The following is an 18,561-nucleotide window of genomic DNA, read 5'->3' on the forward strand; positions in this document are numbered from 1 at the left end:
TTGAGAAGCTACAGAAAGAATTGATAGCAAATAAGTTGCCAGGTCCAGATGGAATCGCAGTTTCATTTTACAGATAGTACTCTTCAGCAAAGGCCCCTTACTTAGCTTGCATCTGTTGTGTCTCTCTTGCCCAGTGCAAAGTCCCAAGTGACTGGAAAAAACTGCAGGTGACACCCATATACAAGACGGTAGAAGAACAGACACACAAGACAGAAAACCTTCAGTCTGCAAATCAACACCTTTTTGCCTTTTGTCTCTTTGCACCCTTCTTTCTGCACCCAAAAACCAGCATGGTAGCCATTCCATAGCAGTGGGGGGTATGAAGTACCTGCACAATAGTAGCTCCCTAACCATGTAGGGATTGTACTGTTAGTGCCTGAGCTGGAAACTCCCCATGCAAGCCAAGGAGTATGTGCCCATCATGACTGGGACACGGGGACTCCAGTCAGAGGTTTATTGGCCAGGTAACCATTGCTGTGGTTGGTGGGGCCTATGGAGAGAGCCCATGTTCAAAGTGAGTGATACCATGGCAGAAGATTCACACATGAAGCAAATTAAACTTTCTTCCACTAGTGGCTGCATGGTCCTAGCAGTCTCTTTTGAAGCTAAGACTTATTACAGTGCGGAGAGGTATGACTCCAAAATGTTTCTTCCTTCGCTTCACCCTGAGAGGAACTTAGGGCTCAGAGACAAGGTGGGAAATACTCCCCCTCCCCCATACCGGGATTGTTCTAGGATGGATGAGGATTTCTTTTTGACTGCACGAATGCTCCTTGTGCTTCTCTTCCCATCTGCATCAGCTGTAGGAGCACCATTCCCACTGTTCACCAGACTGCATTGTTTTCAAATGTGAAAAGACCCTTGACCACCTCACATATTTTAAGGTCAAGAAAAAATGTGATCACCTACATCCTACATGTATGACAATGACGTATGCTACTGCTATGACTATGCTGTCACCCCCATGTCTTCTACCTCTGGCTCCTCTAGTTGCTGGGGATCCTCCTACTACTACTTCCCTCACATGACCTTTGGGACCGATGACTCCCTATCTGCCCATGACATCAATCCCCTCCTCTGGCAACCCTTATCAGAAAGGTGTCCTCTGTCACAGAATATGGGACAGACAAGTGCTCACAGAAGTCTAAAGACAAGAAGTAGGCCTCCAAAAATAGGGAGATTCCAATGGCTGCCATTCTGCCAGACCCCCCATGTTCCACTTCTGTATCTGAGGCAGCATTCTTGGTGGCCCCTATGGCCCTGGATCTCCACAAGCACCCTGATTTGGAACAAATGTATGTTGATGGTGTATCTACACAACCAGTGGCAACAGGCAGCACTGAGGTGTGACCTACCTCCATGGTCCTTTCATGCCCCCTCAGATACTGATAGTGTGATCCTCCAGTGGAACTGGCAACAGTTTCTTCTACCACTTGTCTGAGTTAAAACACCTTTTGTGCATTTCCCATTTGTTGCATTGCCCTCCAGGAACTTGTTCCCCAGAAATGTGGACCCTTACCTTCTGTGACTGTTGATGATATTTTAAGAACCACATCAACTATGAAAGAGCCACCGGTGATGTTTGCACATACGTTCAGGACTCTGTCTACAGCAAACACATGCCACTCAACATAAATTTGGAGGCTGTGGCTGTTTGTACGAAGACATCCCTGGAATTTACCATCTGTAATGCGTATCTCCCTTCCAAAGACGAAGTGACCCAGAATGCTTTGTCTGCACTGTTTCCTCAGCTCCATCCACACCTCCAAATACTGGGTGATTTCAGTGACGACAACGCTTTATGAGTTGAAACTGTGACCACTGGCCATGGTAAAACTGTCGAAAACTTTCTTCCATAGCTCAGTCTTTTCCTCTTGAATACTGGTGTCTCCACACTCTTCAGTGTGGCATATGAGTCTTATTTGACCATTAATCTTTCTATTTGCAGCCCAGGTCTTTTCCCATCCATCCATTGGAGAATCCATGATGATTTGTATGACAGTGATAATTTTCTGGTTGTTCTGACCTTCCCTCAGCATCACTCATCTTGGTCTCCTCACAGATGGGGTCTTTCCAAAGCATTGTGATGCTTTCACCACCGCCATCACCTGTAGCACCTTGATGGAGTTGCCCAGAGCACAATGGCAGCCATTATATCAGCAGCTGACTGAGCAGTCCCCTCTTCCTTGGAATCCCCCCATTGGAAGACAGTACTTTGATGGAACCCCAAAATCAGTGTAGCTGTTAGAGATCACAGGTGGCATCTCCAAAGCCATAAACAACATCCATCAGTGGTGCACTTCATTGCCTTTAAATGGCTCCATGTCCTTATCCACAACCTCATAAAATGACAGAAACAAGAATGCTGGGAGTGGTACATTGCTACCATTGGACCATATACCTCTTCTCAGGTTTGAGTGAAGATTCTACACCTGTATGGAGACCAGTACCCTGTGGATGTACCTGATATCTCTGTGAACAGTAATATCTACAGTGATCCAGGTGCTGTTGCTGATCATTTTGCTTTTCATTATGCTCGAGTCTCTGCATCTGAGAATTACCAGCCTGCATTTTGTGTCCTCAAAATGTGTGTAGAGTGACTTCCTTTACTATTTACTGCACATCACCTGGAAACCCATAATGCTCTGTTCAGTGAATGGGAATTTCTCACTGCCCTAGGCCTTTGCCCTGACACGGGTTCACGGCCAGACTGCATCCACAGCCAAATGCTAAAACACTTATTAGTGGATTGCCAACGTCACACCCTGGCCATTTTCGAATGTATCTGGAGCAAGGGTGCGTTCCAGTCTCAGTGATGAGAAAGCGTGAGTGTCTCAGTACTGAAACAGGGTAAATCCCCATTGAGACGGATAGCTATCACCAAATTAGCCTCACAAATGTTCTCTGCTAGTTGCATAGTGAGCTGACAGCTGTGTTGGTACCTTGAATCTTGGGGGTCTTTCAGCTTTGTCCCAGGGTGGTTTTTGCCAAGGTCATTTTACTGCTGACAGTTTGGTCTGCTTAGAGTCCCCTATTTGGTCAGCTTTGCCCAGCATCACCTTATCACTGTCTTTGCTTTTCATGGGGTGTAGGACACTACATGGCATGCATCATCCTTGCTGCACTCCATGAGCAGGGTCTCCAAGGCCAGCTCCCAATTTTTATCCAGAACTTATTGTCTTGCCATACTTTCCAGGTTCAGGTTGGTGCTTCCCACAGGACTTCCCATATACAAGAGAATGGGGTCCCACAGGGCTCTGTACTAGGTGTGCCGTTTTTTCTATTGGCTATCAGTGGTCTAGTTGCGGCAGTGCAATCTACAGTGTCACTCTTCTTTGTGGTTATGACTTTCACATCTACAATTGCTCGTCACGTGTTAGTGTTGCTCAATGCTGACTGCAGGGTACCATACAAAAGGCATAGTCCTGGGCTCTTGCCTGTGACTTCCGATTTTCCACCGCCAAGACGTGTCATGCACTTCTGTTGCCATTGCGCTGTTGATCCCCTAGCAGAACTCTACCTCATGGACCAAATGCTCAATGCACTGGAGTCTTATAATTTTTTGGGATTCGTCTTTGATGTCAAGTTGATGTCGCCTCCCCATCTTTGCCAACTTAAGCAAATGTGCTGGTCTTCACCTTAACACTCTTTGCTGTCAGAGTAATACCAGCTGGGACACAGACTGCTCTACACTTTTGCAGCTCTACAAAGCTCTAATCCTGTAGTGTCTTGCTAATGAGAGTCTGGCATATGGCTCAGCATCACTTTCAGCCTTGCAGATGCTGTATCTGATACATCATTGTGGGATCTGACTTGCAACAGGTGCCTTTCAGGCCAGGCCTGCAAATACCCTACTCATGATGATGATGATGATGATGATGATGATGATGATCAATAACAAAAATAATTTTCAGCCAAATGAAAAGGAGAAAAAGAAGGTTTACATTTAATTTCTTCTTGATGTCAAGATCATCTGAAGCAGAAGTTTGGATTCAGTGATGTTGTGAAAGAAAACAGAAAGTGAACTTGTTTTAAAGAACGATTTTACCATTCACATCAAGTGATGTAGGTATACCCAACACAGGATGATTGAACAAGAATTATAGCCCACCTCCTCCAGAATGTTTCTTCTGTATCTTAACCTTGCTTAATATCAGGTGAACACTGATTTGTACAACTGTAATATACAAATTTGCCAATTTACCTTCCTACTTAGGATTCTGTACTCTAATACAAAATTCCTTAAGAAAGGGTGTGTGGGTGCAAGGCAAGATTATGGAAATCCCAGCAAATTCAGATTAAAATTCAAATCATTTCTTACTGCTCCCATATCATCATCATCATCATCATCATCATCATTTAAGACTGATTATGCCTTTCAGCGTTCAGTCTGGAGCATAGCCCCGCTTATACAGTTCCTCCATGATCCCCTATTCAGTGCTAACATTAGTGCCTCTTCTGATATTAAACCTATTACTTCAAAATCATTCTTAACCGAATCCAGGTACCTTCTCCTCGGTCTGCCCCGACTCCTCCTACCCTCTACTGCTGAATCCATGAGTCTCTTGGGTAACCTTGCTTCTCGCATGCGTGTAACATGACCCCACCATCTAAGCCTGTTCGCCCTGACTGCTACATCTATAGAGTTCATTCCCAGTTTTCCTTTGATTTCCTCATTGTGGACACCCTCCTGCCATTGTTCCCATCTACTAGTACCTGCAATCATCCTAGCTACTTTCATATCCGTAACCTCAACCTTGTTGATAAGGTAACCTGAATCCACCCAGCTTTCGCTCCCATACAACAAAGTGGGTCGAAAGATTGAACGGTGCACAGATAACTTAGTCTTGGTACTGACTTCCTTCTTGCAGAAGAGAGTAGATCGTAGCTGAGCGCTCACTGCATTAGCTTTGCTACACCTCGCTTCTAGTTCTTTCACTATGTTGCCGTCCTGTGAGAATATGCATCCTAAGTACTTGAAACCGTCCACCTGATCTAACTTTGTTCCTCCTATTTGGCACTCAATCCGTTTATATTTCTTTCCCACTGACATTACTTTCGTTTTGGAGATGCTAATCTTCATACCATAGTCCTTACATTTCTGATCTAGCTCTGAAATATTACTTTGCAAACTTTCAATCGAATCTGCCGTCACAACTAAGTCATCCGCATATGCAAGACTGCTTATTTTGTGTTCACATATCTTAATCTCACCCAGCCAGTCTATTGTTTTCAACATATGATCCATAAATAATATGAACAACAGTGGAGACAGGTTGCAGCCTTGTCTTACCCCTGAAACTACTCTGAACCATGAACTCAATTTACCGTCAACTCTAACTGCTACCTGACTATCCATGTAAAGACCTTTAATTGCTTGCAAAAGTTTGCCTCCTATTCCATAATCTTGTAGAACAGACAATAACTTCCTCCTAGGAACCCGGTCATATGCCTTTTCCAGATCTATAAAGCATAGATACAATTCCCTGTTCCACTCATAACACTTCTCCATTATTTGCCGTAGACTAAAGATCTGGTCCTGACAACCTCTAAGAGGCCTAAACCCACACTGATTTTCATCCAATTGGTCCTAAACTAATACTCGCACTTTCCTTTCAACAATACCTGCGAAGATTTTACCCACAACGCTGATTAAAGAGATACCTCTGTAGTTGTTACAATCTTTTCTGTTTCCATATTTAAAGATTGGTGTGATTACTGCTTTTGTCCAGTCTGATGGAACCTGTCCCGACTCCCAGGCCATTTCAGTTATCCTGTGTAGCCATTTAAGACCTGACATTCCACTGTATTTGATGAGTTCTGACTTAATTTCATCCACCCCAGCCGCTTTATTGCACTGCAATCTATTGACCATTTTTTCCACTTCCTCAAATGTGATCCTATTTCCATCATCATTCCTATCCCATTCTACCTCGAAATCTGAAACATTACTGATCGCATTTTCACCTACATTGAGCAACTCTTCAAAATATTCCCTCCATCTGCCCAAGGCATCCACAGGATTCACCAGCAGTTTTCCTGACCTGTCCAAAATACTTGTCATTTCCTTCTTACCTTTCTTTCGAAGACTGCTAATTACACTCCAGAATGGTTTTCCAGCAGCTTGACCCATAGTCTCCAACCTGTTTCCAAAGTCTTCCCACGATTTCTTCTTCGATGCTGCAATTATCTGTTTGGCTTTGTTTCTTTCTTCAACATAACTTTGTCTGTCTACCTGGGTTCTGGTATGTAGCCATTTTTGATATGCCTTCTTTTTCCTTCTACAGGCTGCCTTGACTGCATCATTCCACCAAGCTGTTTGCTTCATCCTACTTTTACACACTACTGTTCCAAGACATTCTTTAGCCACTTCTAGTACTGTGTCCCTGTACCTTGTCCATTCCTTTTCCAATGACTGTAATTGACTACATTCAACTAACTGGTACCTTTCTGAGATCGCTGTTATGTACTTGTGCCTGATTTCCTTATCCTGAAGTTTCTCCACTCTTAACCCCCTACATATGGACCTGACCTCCTGCACTTTCGGCCTCACAATCCCAATTTCACTGCAGATCAAATAATGGTCAGTGTCATCAAAGAATCCCCTGAATACACGTGTGTCCCTCACAGCCTTCCTGAATTCCTGATCTGTTATTATATAGTGAATGACAGATCTGGTTCCCCTGCCTTCCCAAGTATACCGGTGAATGATCTTATGTTTAAAAAAGGAGTTTGTGATTACTAAGCCCATACTGGCACAGAAATCCAAGAGTTGTTTCCCGTTCCTGTTGGCCTCCATATCCTCTCCAAATTTACCCATAACCTTTTCATACCCTTCTGTTCGATTTCCAATCCTGGCGTTAAAATCACCCATGAGCAGAACACTGTCCTTGTCCTTTACTCTAACAACTACATCACTGAGTGCCTCATAAAAACTATCCATCTTATCTTGATCTGTCCCTTCACAATGTGAATATACTGACACAATCCTAATTTTCTTGCTAGACACTGTCAAATCTATCCACATCAGTCGTTCATTTACATACCTTATTGCAACTACGCTGGGTTCCATTTCTTTCCTGATGTAAAGCCCTACACCCCATTGTGCTATTCCTGCTTTGACTCCTGACAGGTAGACCTTGTATTCTCCCACTTCCTCTTCTTTCTCACCCCTTACCCGAATGTCACTAACAGCTAAAACATCCAGCCCCATCTTACTTGCAGCCTCTGCCAGCTCTACCTTCTTCCCAGAGTAGCCCCCATTGATATTAATAGCTCCCCATCTCATTACCATTTGTTTGCTAAGTCGTATCTTAGGAGTCCCTGGTTTGTCAGTTAGAGGTGGGACTCCGTCACCCCATATACTAAAACTAATCCAGGTCCCTACTTTCGGGGCATTAAAATCTCTGTTAGCAGAATGGCAAGTAAAAGCACGTATTTAACTAAGCCTCACTTTTACAGTGTATACTCAAATACTGTATTTACTAAGCAGTAGAAAATAAATAGCATCTATTTGTTTAAGCACAAACACAAAGTAGCTATTTTACCAACTAATTGTTAAATTATTCTTATATACTCAGTTTCTTTGTATTAATGTGCACCTGCCACATTCCACATTCTTGAAGGTTCTCCCTTATACTGGTATCGACAGAATCCAATCAGTGAATTAAGTTTTGAATAAATCTTATAATCTGTGTAAAACAGGTTGTAGTAAACACAACATAATCTTCACAACAAAAAATAGTATATACAACTCTGACAGTGGAGGAGAAAAGAAGCTTCCAGGGTGAATCACTTGGAGCAATCTAGACAAAGTTGGCACAGAGTGCTTTAGAACTTGCGACTATAAACCACATTTTGGTAATTAAACTATGGAAAGTCCAGGATGGATTGTTGTATTTCATTGTTCCTTAAATATGATATTATTTAAAAAAGATATAGTTATATGTCTGAGTTACATATTACCATTCTTTCTCCAAAAACTTAGGAGAATATTGAGATAACTTTTATCAATATACTTACTGGAAAATAGAAAAGAATAATGGAGCCCCTGTTTTCACCTTTTTGTAACTGACAGTTAAGGAATACAGTACATATGTAGAGAAAAGAAGTGTTTGAATGTTCAAGTAGGCCATTTTTCATGAGGAGCTGGAAATTAATGGGAAACAATTTTCTATCTGTCTAAGAGATGGTGATATTTAAGATTTTCTTTATGTAATAAATGCTGCTTAGGGGCTATGGCCAGTGCCAGATGTGATGCCTGAGAGCCTCAGCAATACCTACATGTTACTTTTATATTGCTTTTAGAAACTATTGTCGGTTATCTGCACAATGTATGAAGACACAGCAAACACAACACTTGAGAGCCTCAGCTTATTGACCCTGATGATCATCCTAGATTGTATGCAGACACATAAACTGTCATTTCACCCCTAAATGCAAAGTAACTGGGTAGTATTTGCTACAGTGCTACTGCTGATTCAACAACAACAAATATAATCTTGCAGAAGTGCTGGCAGAGATTCAAAAATAACTTGTTCTATTCTAATTCTTTTTGTATGGTTTCTGACAGAATGTTATTTCATTTGCAGGTATTTTTTAGGCAATGGATGATCAAAAGAAAATTGAAGTAAAGATCTTATTTTTTGCTAAAGCCAGAGAGCTTGCTGGACTTAGTGAATGTTCTTTGAAAGTTGCCTCACATGTAACATATGAAGAACTTTGTACTCTTATTGTTGAAAATTTTTCACTGGGTGCTATAAGAAGGAACTTTATCCTTGCAGTAAATGAAGAATATTTGTCAAGTGAATCTATTTTAGATTTTAAAGAAGGTGATGAAATTGCTGTAATTCCACCAATAAGTGGAGGTTTGTACTTTTAAGTTGGTTGTTACAATTAACAAATTAGTTTCAGTAAGTAACAGCTGTTTACCCTGCACTGTTTGATTACCTTATCCTGTGAAGTATATAGGGTGGATCATCTAAACCTTGCACCATTAATATCATGGAAATGGAAAGTGCTATCGTTGTGCGGTTTTCTCAGAATGTTTCTGCTGATAAGCAGACTGTAATAAAAATTTAGTTTTTGAGCAAACATACACTTTTTAAATGGAACAATGCATATTGACATTAACAAACTAAAAGTAGGTTAAATTAGAATGTCAGTGGGTTTGTTGCAGGATTTAGCGTAAGTCATTTATGAGATATTGTATTTTGAAAATTTTCCAAACCGACACTTGTTTGTGCCATTCAATCTGCATAGTTGTTAGATTAAGGAAATGCAAACCTTCATTTCTGGCATTTGTAGACTTAGAAAAACTTTTGACAATGTTGACTGGAATACTCTCTTTCAAATTCTGGAGGTGGCAAGGGTAAAATACAGGGAGCGAAAGGCTATTAACAATTTGTACAGAAACCAGATGGCAGTTGAGGGGCATGAAAGGGAAGCAGTGGTTGAGAAGGGAGTGAGACAAGTTTATTGTCCATCCCTGACATTATTGAATCTGTGTAATGAGCAGGCAGTAAAGCAAACAAAAGAAAAATTTGGAATGGGAGTTAAAATCCATGGAGAAGAAATAAAAACTTTGAGGTTTGCCAATGACATAGTAATTTTGTCAGAGACAGCAAAGAACCTGGAAGAGCAGCTGAATGGAACGGACAGTGTCTTGAAAGAAGGATATGAGATGAACATCAACAAAAGCAAAACGAGGATAATGGAATGTAGTCAAATTGAATCAGGTGATGCTGAGAGTATTAGATTAGGGAAGGAGACACTTAAAGTAGTAAGTGACTTTTGCTTTTTGCAGAGTAAAATAACTGATGATGCTCGAAGTAGAGAGGATATAAGAAGTAGACTGGCTATGGCAAGGAAAGCGTTTCTGAAGAAGAGAAATTTGTTAACATCAACTATAGATTTAAGTGTCAGGAAGTCTTTTCTGGAAGTATTTTTATTGAGTGTAGCCATGTATGGAAGTGAAACATGGACAATAAGCAGTTTAGACAAGAAGAGAATAGAAACTTTTGAAATGTGGTGCTGCAGAAGAATGCTGAAGATTAGATGGGTAGATCATGTAACTAATGATGAGGTACTGAATAGAATTGGGGAAAAGAGGAATTTTTGGTACAACTTGACTAGAAGAAGGGATTGGGTGGTCTGACTCATTTTGAGGCCTCAAGGAATCACCAGTTTAGTGCTGGAGGGAAGCATGGAGGGTAAAAATCGTAGAGGGAGACCAAGAGATGAGTACAGTAAGCAGATTCGGAAGGATGTAGGTTGCAGTAGTTAGTTTGAGATGAAGAGTCTTACACAGGATAGAGTAACATGGAGAGCTGCATCAAACCAGTCTCTGGACTGAAGACCACAACAATAGTTGTTCGGTAAGATGTTGTTAAGTTTGCTTACAGTCTGCTTATGTGTTCCTTGAGTGCACTACGATTTCCTGGTCAGTTATTATGCAACGGTCCAAGCGGTAGGCTGTCAGTGGACAATGGGATTTTCCAATCCAGGAAAAGCTGACAAGCTCCTGGTGTATCGAGAGTGTAGGAATAATGCCGTTCATTCTTGTATGGTGTATGCTCCAAGGTATCCCAACAGACGCAACCATCACAGCTATTAATTATCAATCTCTTCAACTGGTTGTGTGAAAGCGGTAGTGTAACACCTAAACTATGTAACAGAAGAAAACGAGTGATGACAGAAGAGGGGGAAATTAACGTTCTTGCAGTTGATCCACACATTATTCCCAGTCAATCGCATGAAGAAGTGGCGAGTCAGGCAGGTGTCCTATGCATTCCCCATTGACACAGGTTCCACCCCTATCACATCTCTCTCCATAAAGAGTGCATGGGCATTTTGTTTAATGATGAAGTCACATTTACCAATCATGACCAAGTAAACTGCCAAAACAAGTACTATTAGTCTGTTGACAATCCTTATTGTCTTTGTCAAGTGGAATGTCAGTGTTTATGGAGTGTAAATGTGCAGCATGGGATAGTGAGCCATCAGCTCATAGATTCAGTTTTCAAAGACAGAGTACTGAACACGCAGAAGTATCGCAGCCTCCTAACAGATCATCTTCCACGGATGCTAGAAGACATTTCTCTGCTGATGAGAAGAAACCTGTGGTACCAACATGATGACTGTCCAGCCAATAGTGCACGAAGTGCTACAGCATGTCTTCATGAATTGTTTCCAAATTGCTGTGTTGGACTCAGGGGATCTCTGCCTTGGCCAGTCCGTTCCCCGGATGTGACACCTGTAGATGTTTTTTTCTGTGAAGAAAGCTGAAAGACGCGGTCTGCAAGAGCATACCAACAACACACGATAATATGAAATGATGTATTACAGTAGCCTGCTTGTACATCCCCACTGAAATGCTAGGCTGTGTGCAGCACTTGATCCATACCGGACTGTAAGCACGTACTGCCGGAGATCATTTTGAACACAACTTGTTATTGTCAGTTGTCCTGTTACTGGTCAGAATTCAAATAACTGGTGTATGAACTTGTGTTGTTCTTTAGTGTGTGCTACCACAGGTATTGTGCAAGTGTCAGCGTGGGAACTTTTCAAAATATGATATCTCATAAACAGCTCACAATATAATCCTGCAACAAACAGTCATTCTAATTTACCCTACTTTTAGTGTGTTGATGTCAACAGGCATCATTCCATTAACAAAAGTGTATGTCTGCACAAAAATACACTTTCTAAATATTATTACAATCTGTTTAATGGCTAACCATATGAGCCCCTGACTAACAGTCCATTTTGTGAAAACTGATTATCAATAGCACTTCCCATTTCCACAGTATTTGTGGTCCATGATTTAGGTGATTATTCTTGTATGCAGTTGTTTATATTTAGAAATATCATTTTAGTGTTACATTATTCTTTATTCGTGTAAAAATGATTGTAACGATAATGTATATTTCTAACATGACTCCTACAAATAAACCAAACTTACGCTGTGAGATGAATGAAATACTATTCAGTTACTTATCTCAATCTTATGTTATGTACAACACATTCGACTGAAATTACTCCAAGCACACCAGAGTTAAGCTTTACATGCTATCCCTTCATACCAACATCTAATGGTTAAATATCAAAATTTGTCACCTACCCCAAAATCTGAAATATGAATGTTTTATTGTTTTCACTTCTCACACCCACACCCCACTCCTAAGGGTTCTTAGGGACATCTTATGCCTTCAGTTTAATTCATGTAATTCAGATCTTTGTGTACATGTCAATACTGTCCTACCCCCAATCTCAGAAATAGGTGAGCCAGGGGTTTCTTACCTCTAGATTGTAAAATGTGGTTCTATGAGTTTTGGTTGAAATTTCTGGATAGTCTTCAGAGTTACACTTACATGTCACCAGCCCCTTCCTGACTCCCACAACCATTCTTAGAAGTACTAAGGAAGTCCTAGTCCAACAGCATTTTTTGCAGATAGTAAGTCATAAGTGTACCAACTTTGATTAAAAATTACTCCAAGTGTTTCAGAGATGTGCTTACATGTCACCACTCCCCCCATCGCCCAATCCCCATTCCTAGGTTTTAAATGTGATCCAGTCTATCTCCAGTCAGCCCAGCAACCCTGAAAACTGTGGATTTGTCTCTGATATAGTTTGTTTTTGATTATTTGTACATATCACATAACTCACACTTGCACCTCATCCATAAGTGTGTCAGTATCTTTTTCTGGCAGTTGAGTCATATGTGTACAAAGTTTGGTTGATTCCTACAAGCATTCCAGAGCTACACTTGTGTGTAAGAAATTTCCAGCCCTACAAACAGGGGCACTAAGAGAGTCCTATCCCCATGGTATTTGTCTCAGGTATAGTGACCTGATTAACATTGACCTCTATGGAGGGTTGGGAAGATGTTCTTCTAGTTTTCAGCAGGACATTCAGCTCTCCCAACTGGACGTTTTGGGTTCAGTGGGTTGGTGAGGGTGCCAGAAGAAGTTATTTCAGTCAGAAACAAACTTTTCCAAGATTTTAAAAGAGAAACTTCGACTCACTTTCCAAACATGTTGAAACTTAACCAAGAAAGTAATTCTGATGTTGGCCTTTGATATTTCAAAACAACCCTTTTAAATCTGAGGGAAACTTTTATCAATAGGTTTCAGAAATTCAGGAACAGCTAATCAACATTATCTATTGTTAAAAAAAACTTCTTAGTGCTACTGTAAGGGACTTAAATTTTTCTCCCTTTAGTACTGACATTGGTGCCTTTGAATGGAATTGATAGATTTAAAAAGCAAAGAATTGTTGAGCTCAAAATATGAATACCTTTTTGCTGAGATTGAAATATTGGAGAAACACAGATGTGAAATTAGTTTACAGTCTGCTTTGAAAGATATGGTGAAGGAAGATACATTGGTTTTTAACACCTGGAATAGTACTCCTGACTCACACAAGCAGCTGAAAAAGCTAGTGTCTGCTGTTCTTTCCTTATTCGAGTATACATATCCAGGCAAAGAATCATTTTCAAGCTTGAAACTTATCAAGAGTAAATTCAGAAGCCATCTTATTGATGAGAGCCTGGAATCATTCTTAAAATTAAAAACAACAAACAAACAAACTTGATTTATCCAAACTTTTCAAGGAGATCCAAGGCCAATGTTCATAGTACTGGATGTTGGTCACTGTCCTGGTTGAATTTTATAGATATCTTACAGTTTAATTGTATCAATAAATAATATCATTGTTAAGTTTCACTTCAAGTACTAGTCAACATATCCATTGTTTAATTAAGACTTAAAACTTTAAATAAGGTTTATAAAGTTAATTTTAGGGAGCATTTTCAGGTAAAAGAAGATGTAGTGTCAAGTATTGAAAATGGTTTGCTGAGATGATTTGGACATGTAGAGAGGATAAGCGAAAGGAGATAGATAAAACTAGCATACAAGAGGAATGTGGATGTGATTGTTGAAAGAGGTCAACCTCAACAAATGTACCTCACTCAGATTGAGGGCATTTTTAGCAAAGGCCAGCTTAGGAGTGCCCTAATTAAGTTAATAACAATGTACTTACCCGTTTTATTTATTAAACTAATCCTTTTGAGAATATGACAAATCAGCTTTGGTTTTGCTTCTTTATGTTTAATTTTCATTGCTCCCAAACTTCCTTCATCCTTCAAGAGTGTCATTCCTTTTCTTCCTTTAAATTAATAACAATGTACTTACCCGTTTTATTTATTAAACTAATCCTTTTGGAGAATATGACAAATCAGCTTTGGTTTTGCTTCTTTATGTTTAATTTTCATTGCTCCCAAACTTTCTTCATCCTTCAAGAGTGTCATTCCTTTTCTTCCTTTTGCAGAGTTCTTTCTTTCCTGAATTCCTGTGCTGCTGCTTTCCTGAAATCTTGTGTTGCTTCTCTGAAAAGTAGTTATCTATTACGGCCATTACAATCCCAGTGTTTTTCATGTCTCTGTCAAATCATGTGGATGTGGATTTGTAGCTGTTTAGTAAGTTGAAGATCTGCTTGGTTAGTTTTTCTTATCCATTTGGTACATGTGTCCATAAGACTGTAGTGTACTTTTCCATATTACATTAGCTAGCTTTTCCGTTTTCAGACAAAGCTCTCTGTTTGATCTTAATTTGTATTCAACATTACTATTACTTCTAGGTCCCAGCATTTTCCTGAGAATTCTTCTTTCTTCTGTTTTCAGTTTTTCAAGATCCTCAAATCATGGCAGTTTATGTGTTTCTGCTGCATGCAGTGTTTCAGGCCTTACTACTGTTTGAGTGAGTGTCTTAGTTTTGTGTTGTAGAACAAAGTGTTTTTTGTGTGTTATATATGTTTTTTGTTGCTTGGAATGACCTTCCATTTTATGTGCTTTACTTTCTATGGCTATCTTTTCTTTTATATTGCTTGTTATCCATTCTCATAGGTATTTAAAACAGTTTGTTTTAGATATTGTGTTGTTATGAATTTTAAGGTTTGGAGGGGCATTGTTGATATTGTCATGAAGTGTGTTTTTTCAGATAATATTTTTAGTCCCATATTGCCTGCTTGTTTCTGTAGTTTGTTCTTCGATGCTATCCAGTGAGTCAGTAATTAATGCCATGTCAGCTGCAAAAACTAGACAATCTATGGAGATTTTATTTGGATTTCTTCCTAGTTGAACATCCTTAGTATTGATTGATTATCCCCATTCTTTCACTACCTTCTTTAAAGTGCAGTTGAAAAGTAGGGGTAATAAACCATCTCCCTGTCTTACCCTTGATTTTATTTCAAAAGGTTTTGACAGTTCCCCCTTAAATTCTACTTTTGATGTTATAATGACAATATTATGAAAAGGATAGTTGCTACGCACCACATAGCAGAGGGAGGCACAACAAACATACTGTCAAAAAAAAAGCTTTCAGCCTAATAGGCCTTCATCAGAATTAGATGACATGCATACACACACTCATGCAAACACAACTCACACACATGACTACAGTCTCTGGCAGCCAAGGCCAGACTCTGACCACAGCCACAGACTGTGGTCGTTGTGTGTGTGTGTGTGTGTGTGTGTGTGTGTGTGTGTGTGTGTGTGTGTGTGTTTTGTCTAATTCTGATGAAGCTCTGGCTGAAAGCTTTTTTTTTTTTTTTTGACAATATTTTTGTTGTGCCTATCTGTGACTCAGCATCTCCTCTATATGGTGAGTAGCAGCTGTCCTTTTCATGATATTGTCATTATTACATCCTGGACATTCAATGTTGTGCTTGTTAAAAGTTCCTTTAATTATAATTGTTGTTTTATTGTCAAGTCCAAATTCTTTTATAATGTTGATTAATGCATTTCTATCATTTGAACCACACACTTGGAGTGAGTGAGATATTTACAGAAATGGACATAGAGTGCTATACTCGGGAAAAGCAAACAGGAAGCATGAGCATGAAGTTGGTGTAATACTATCAGCAAAACTAGCAAGATTTCTCAAAAGTTTTATATCTGTACCAGCCCATATAATGTTATTGTAGCTTAGTGGTACCCTTAGTGATATAAAAATAATACAGCCCATATAATGTTATTGTAGCTTAGTGGTACCCCTAGTGATATAAAAATAATACAAGTGTATGCCCCTACAATGGACAAGGAAGATCTACATCTACATCCATACTCCGCAAGCCACCTGACGGTGTGTGGCAGAGGGTACCTTGAGTACCTCTATCGGTTCTCCCTTCTATTCCTCTCATATTGTTCATGGAAAGAAAAATTGTTGGTATGCCTCTGTGTGGGCTCTAATCTCTCTGATTTTATCCTCATGGTCTCTTCGTGAGATATACATGGGAGGGAGCAATATACTGCTTGACTCCTCGGTGAAGGTATGTTCTCGAAACTTATTACAAATGCCCATACCGAGTTACTGAGTGTCTCACTTGCAGAGTCTTCCACTGGAGTTTATCTATCATCTCCGTAATGCTTTCGTGATTACTAAATGATCCTGTAACAAAGTGTGCTGCTCTCCATTGGATCTTCTCTATCTCTTCTATGAACCCTATCTGGTACGGATCCCACACTGGTGAGCAATATTCAAGCAGTGGGCAAACAAGTGTACTGTAACCTACTTCCTTTGTTTTCGGACTGTGTTTCCTTAGGATTCTTCCAATGAACCTCAGTCTGCCAACTGCTTTACTGACGATTAATTGTATATGGTCATTCCATTTTAAATCACTCCTAATGCCTACTCCCAGATAATTTATGGAATTAACTGCTTCCAGTTGCTGACCTGCTATATTGTAGCTAAATGATAAAGGATGTTTCTTTCTATGTATTCGCAGCACATTACACTTGTCTACATTGAGATTCAATTTCCATTCCCTGCCTCATGCGTTCGTTGCAGATGAAGAGATAGAAGAATTTTATGATAACATAAATGGAATTTTGAGAAAACTTAAGGGATATGAGTTGACAATTGTAATAGGAGATTTTAATTGAAAAGTAGGGGAAGGTAGAACATCAGAAATGGTAGGACCATTTGGGCTTGGAGAGAGGAATTCTAGAGCAGATGACTCTGAAATTTTTGCGATGTCAAATGATCTAGTGATTATGAACACCAGGTTTAAACTTTCACCTATAAGATTGTATACATGGAAGTCTCCAATGGGCAGACCTGGGAGATGTGTGAGAAACCAGACTAATTTCATATTAGTAGATAAACGTTTTAGGAACAGTTGCACATCAGTGAAAACATACCTAGGAGCACACTTAAACTCTGATCACACATCGCTTGTAGGAGTTTTTAAAGTTAGAATGAAGAGAAAGAAAAAGCAGATCTTCAATTTGAGGAGAGACCATATAGTAAAAAAGAATATACAAACAGAACTCATTTGGTGATTAACACAGAAGACATCACAAATAACAATGTCAATTTAGAACTGAAAAAGCTACAGAATGTTCTACAGCAAATAAAAGAAAACCACATGAAACCAGAGAGAAAGAGGAAGTCATGGATGACGGATGAGATCCTGAATGTAATGGAGAAAAGGATATTAAATAAGGGAAACCCAATGGAATACAGGAAGATAAATGTGGACATTAGAAGAAAAATAAAGGAGGCAAAATAAAATGGAGCAATGCAAGGAAATCGAATTTTGTGAAAGTAAATATGATAGCTTCAATGTACACAAGGAAGTGAAAGAAATAACTGGTAAATGTGGGAAGAGCATCAGCTGCCTTTTCCCTACAGCCTGGCCGTCCTGATCACCTGATCTTAATCCGTGTGACTTCTGGCTGTGAGGCTATCTGAAAGATGTTGTGTACAGTGTTCCAATTGCACAGACTTGCATTGAAGGCACGTATTGCGCAACACATTCTGAATGTGACCCCGGAAACACTCCGATTGGTTGTGGTACATGTTTTGTGCCAGTCACACAGAAATTAATAATCCGCTTTGATTTTGATTGATGCTTTTTATGCGGTTTTTGGCTTCAGAACAATTAAAAACCAATGTGAGTGATGCTTTTTATGGGGTTTTTAGCCTCAGGACAATTAAAAACCAATGTGATTGATGCTTTTTATGCAGTTTTTGGCCTCAGGATAATTAAAAACTGATGTGAGTGATGCTTTTTATGTGGTTTTTGGCCTCAGGACAATTAAAAACTGATTTTTCCCATCCGATGTGATATGACCTTGCCGTATGTAACTAACAGTTTCACACCTGTACACCCATGCACATGTAGTAGTACAGTTTGTTTAACATCAAACATACACCTTAGGCATTTTTGTATGATTCATTTGTCATTTGTAGTTGACCACTATTAAATTATGATGCTTACAGCGCTATCTATTGCTACTTCTTGTAACTATTTATTTTCCCCCCTTCTTTGATATGGTGTCATTCTAACTAGTGGTGTTATTTCTATAGCGGTTTTAAAGTTTAATTATAACCACCCCGTACTTCTTTAAACTATTTTGGAATGTTTTATAAGAGTTGCTTGTTTTTTCTGTTTAAAATGTGACTTGGTTGATCTTCTATACATTGTAATCCTATCTTTTTGAGACCATTTGATGCATGTTTCTTTGCTTCTATAATTTTTTTCTGTTCTTATCTATTTTTC

General features: G+C 39.6%; 1 protein-coding gene across 5 annotated transcripts in view; it reads left to right on the forward strand.

Annotated features, from left to right (window-relative positions):
* LOC126188975 (molybdopterin synthase catalytic subunit-like) overlaps positions 1-18,561 on the forward strand; it is a 99,727-nt gene that overhangs the window by 43,313 nt on the left and 37,853 nt on the right. For 4 of the 5 annotated variants that reach the window (XR_007537892.1, XR_007537891.1, XR_007537890.1 and 1 more), the window contains exons 2-3: positions 8,592-8,867; positions 14,681-14,756. Coding sequence is in view for 1 of the 5 variants with exons in the window: in XM_049930749.1 (XP_049786706.1) it covers positions 8,606-8,867; positions 14,681-14,756 (338 nt within the window). In the remaining 4 variants the exon portion in view is untranslated. The remainder of the gene's footprint in view (positions 1-8,591; positions 8,868-14,680; positions 14,757-18,561) is intronic. The other variant, XM_049930748.1, reaches the window with a different exon arrangement.

This window comes from Schistocerca cancellata, chromosome 5, assembly GCF_023864275.1.
Source record: "Schistocerca cancellata isolate TAMUIC-IGC-003103 chromosome 5, iqSchCanc2.1, whole genome shotgun sequence".
NCBI lineage: Eukaryota > Metazoa > Arthropoda > Insecta > Orthoptera > Acrididae > Schistocerca > Schistocerca cancellata.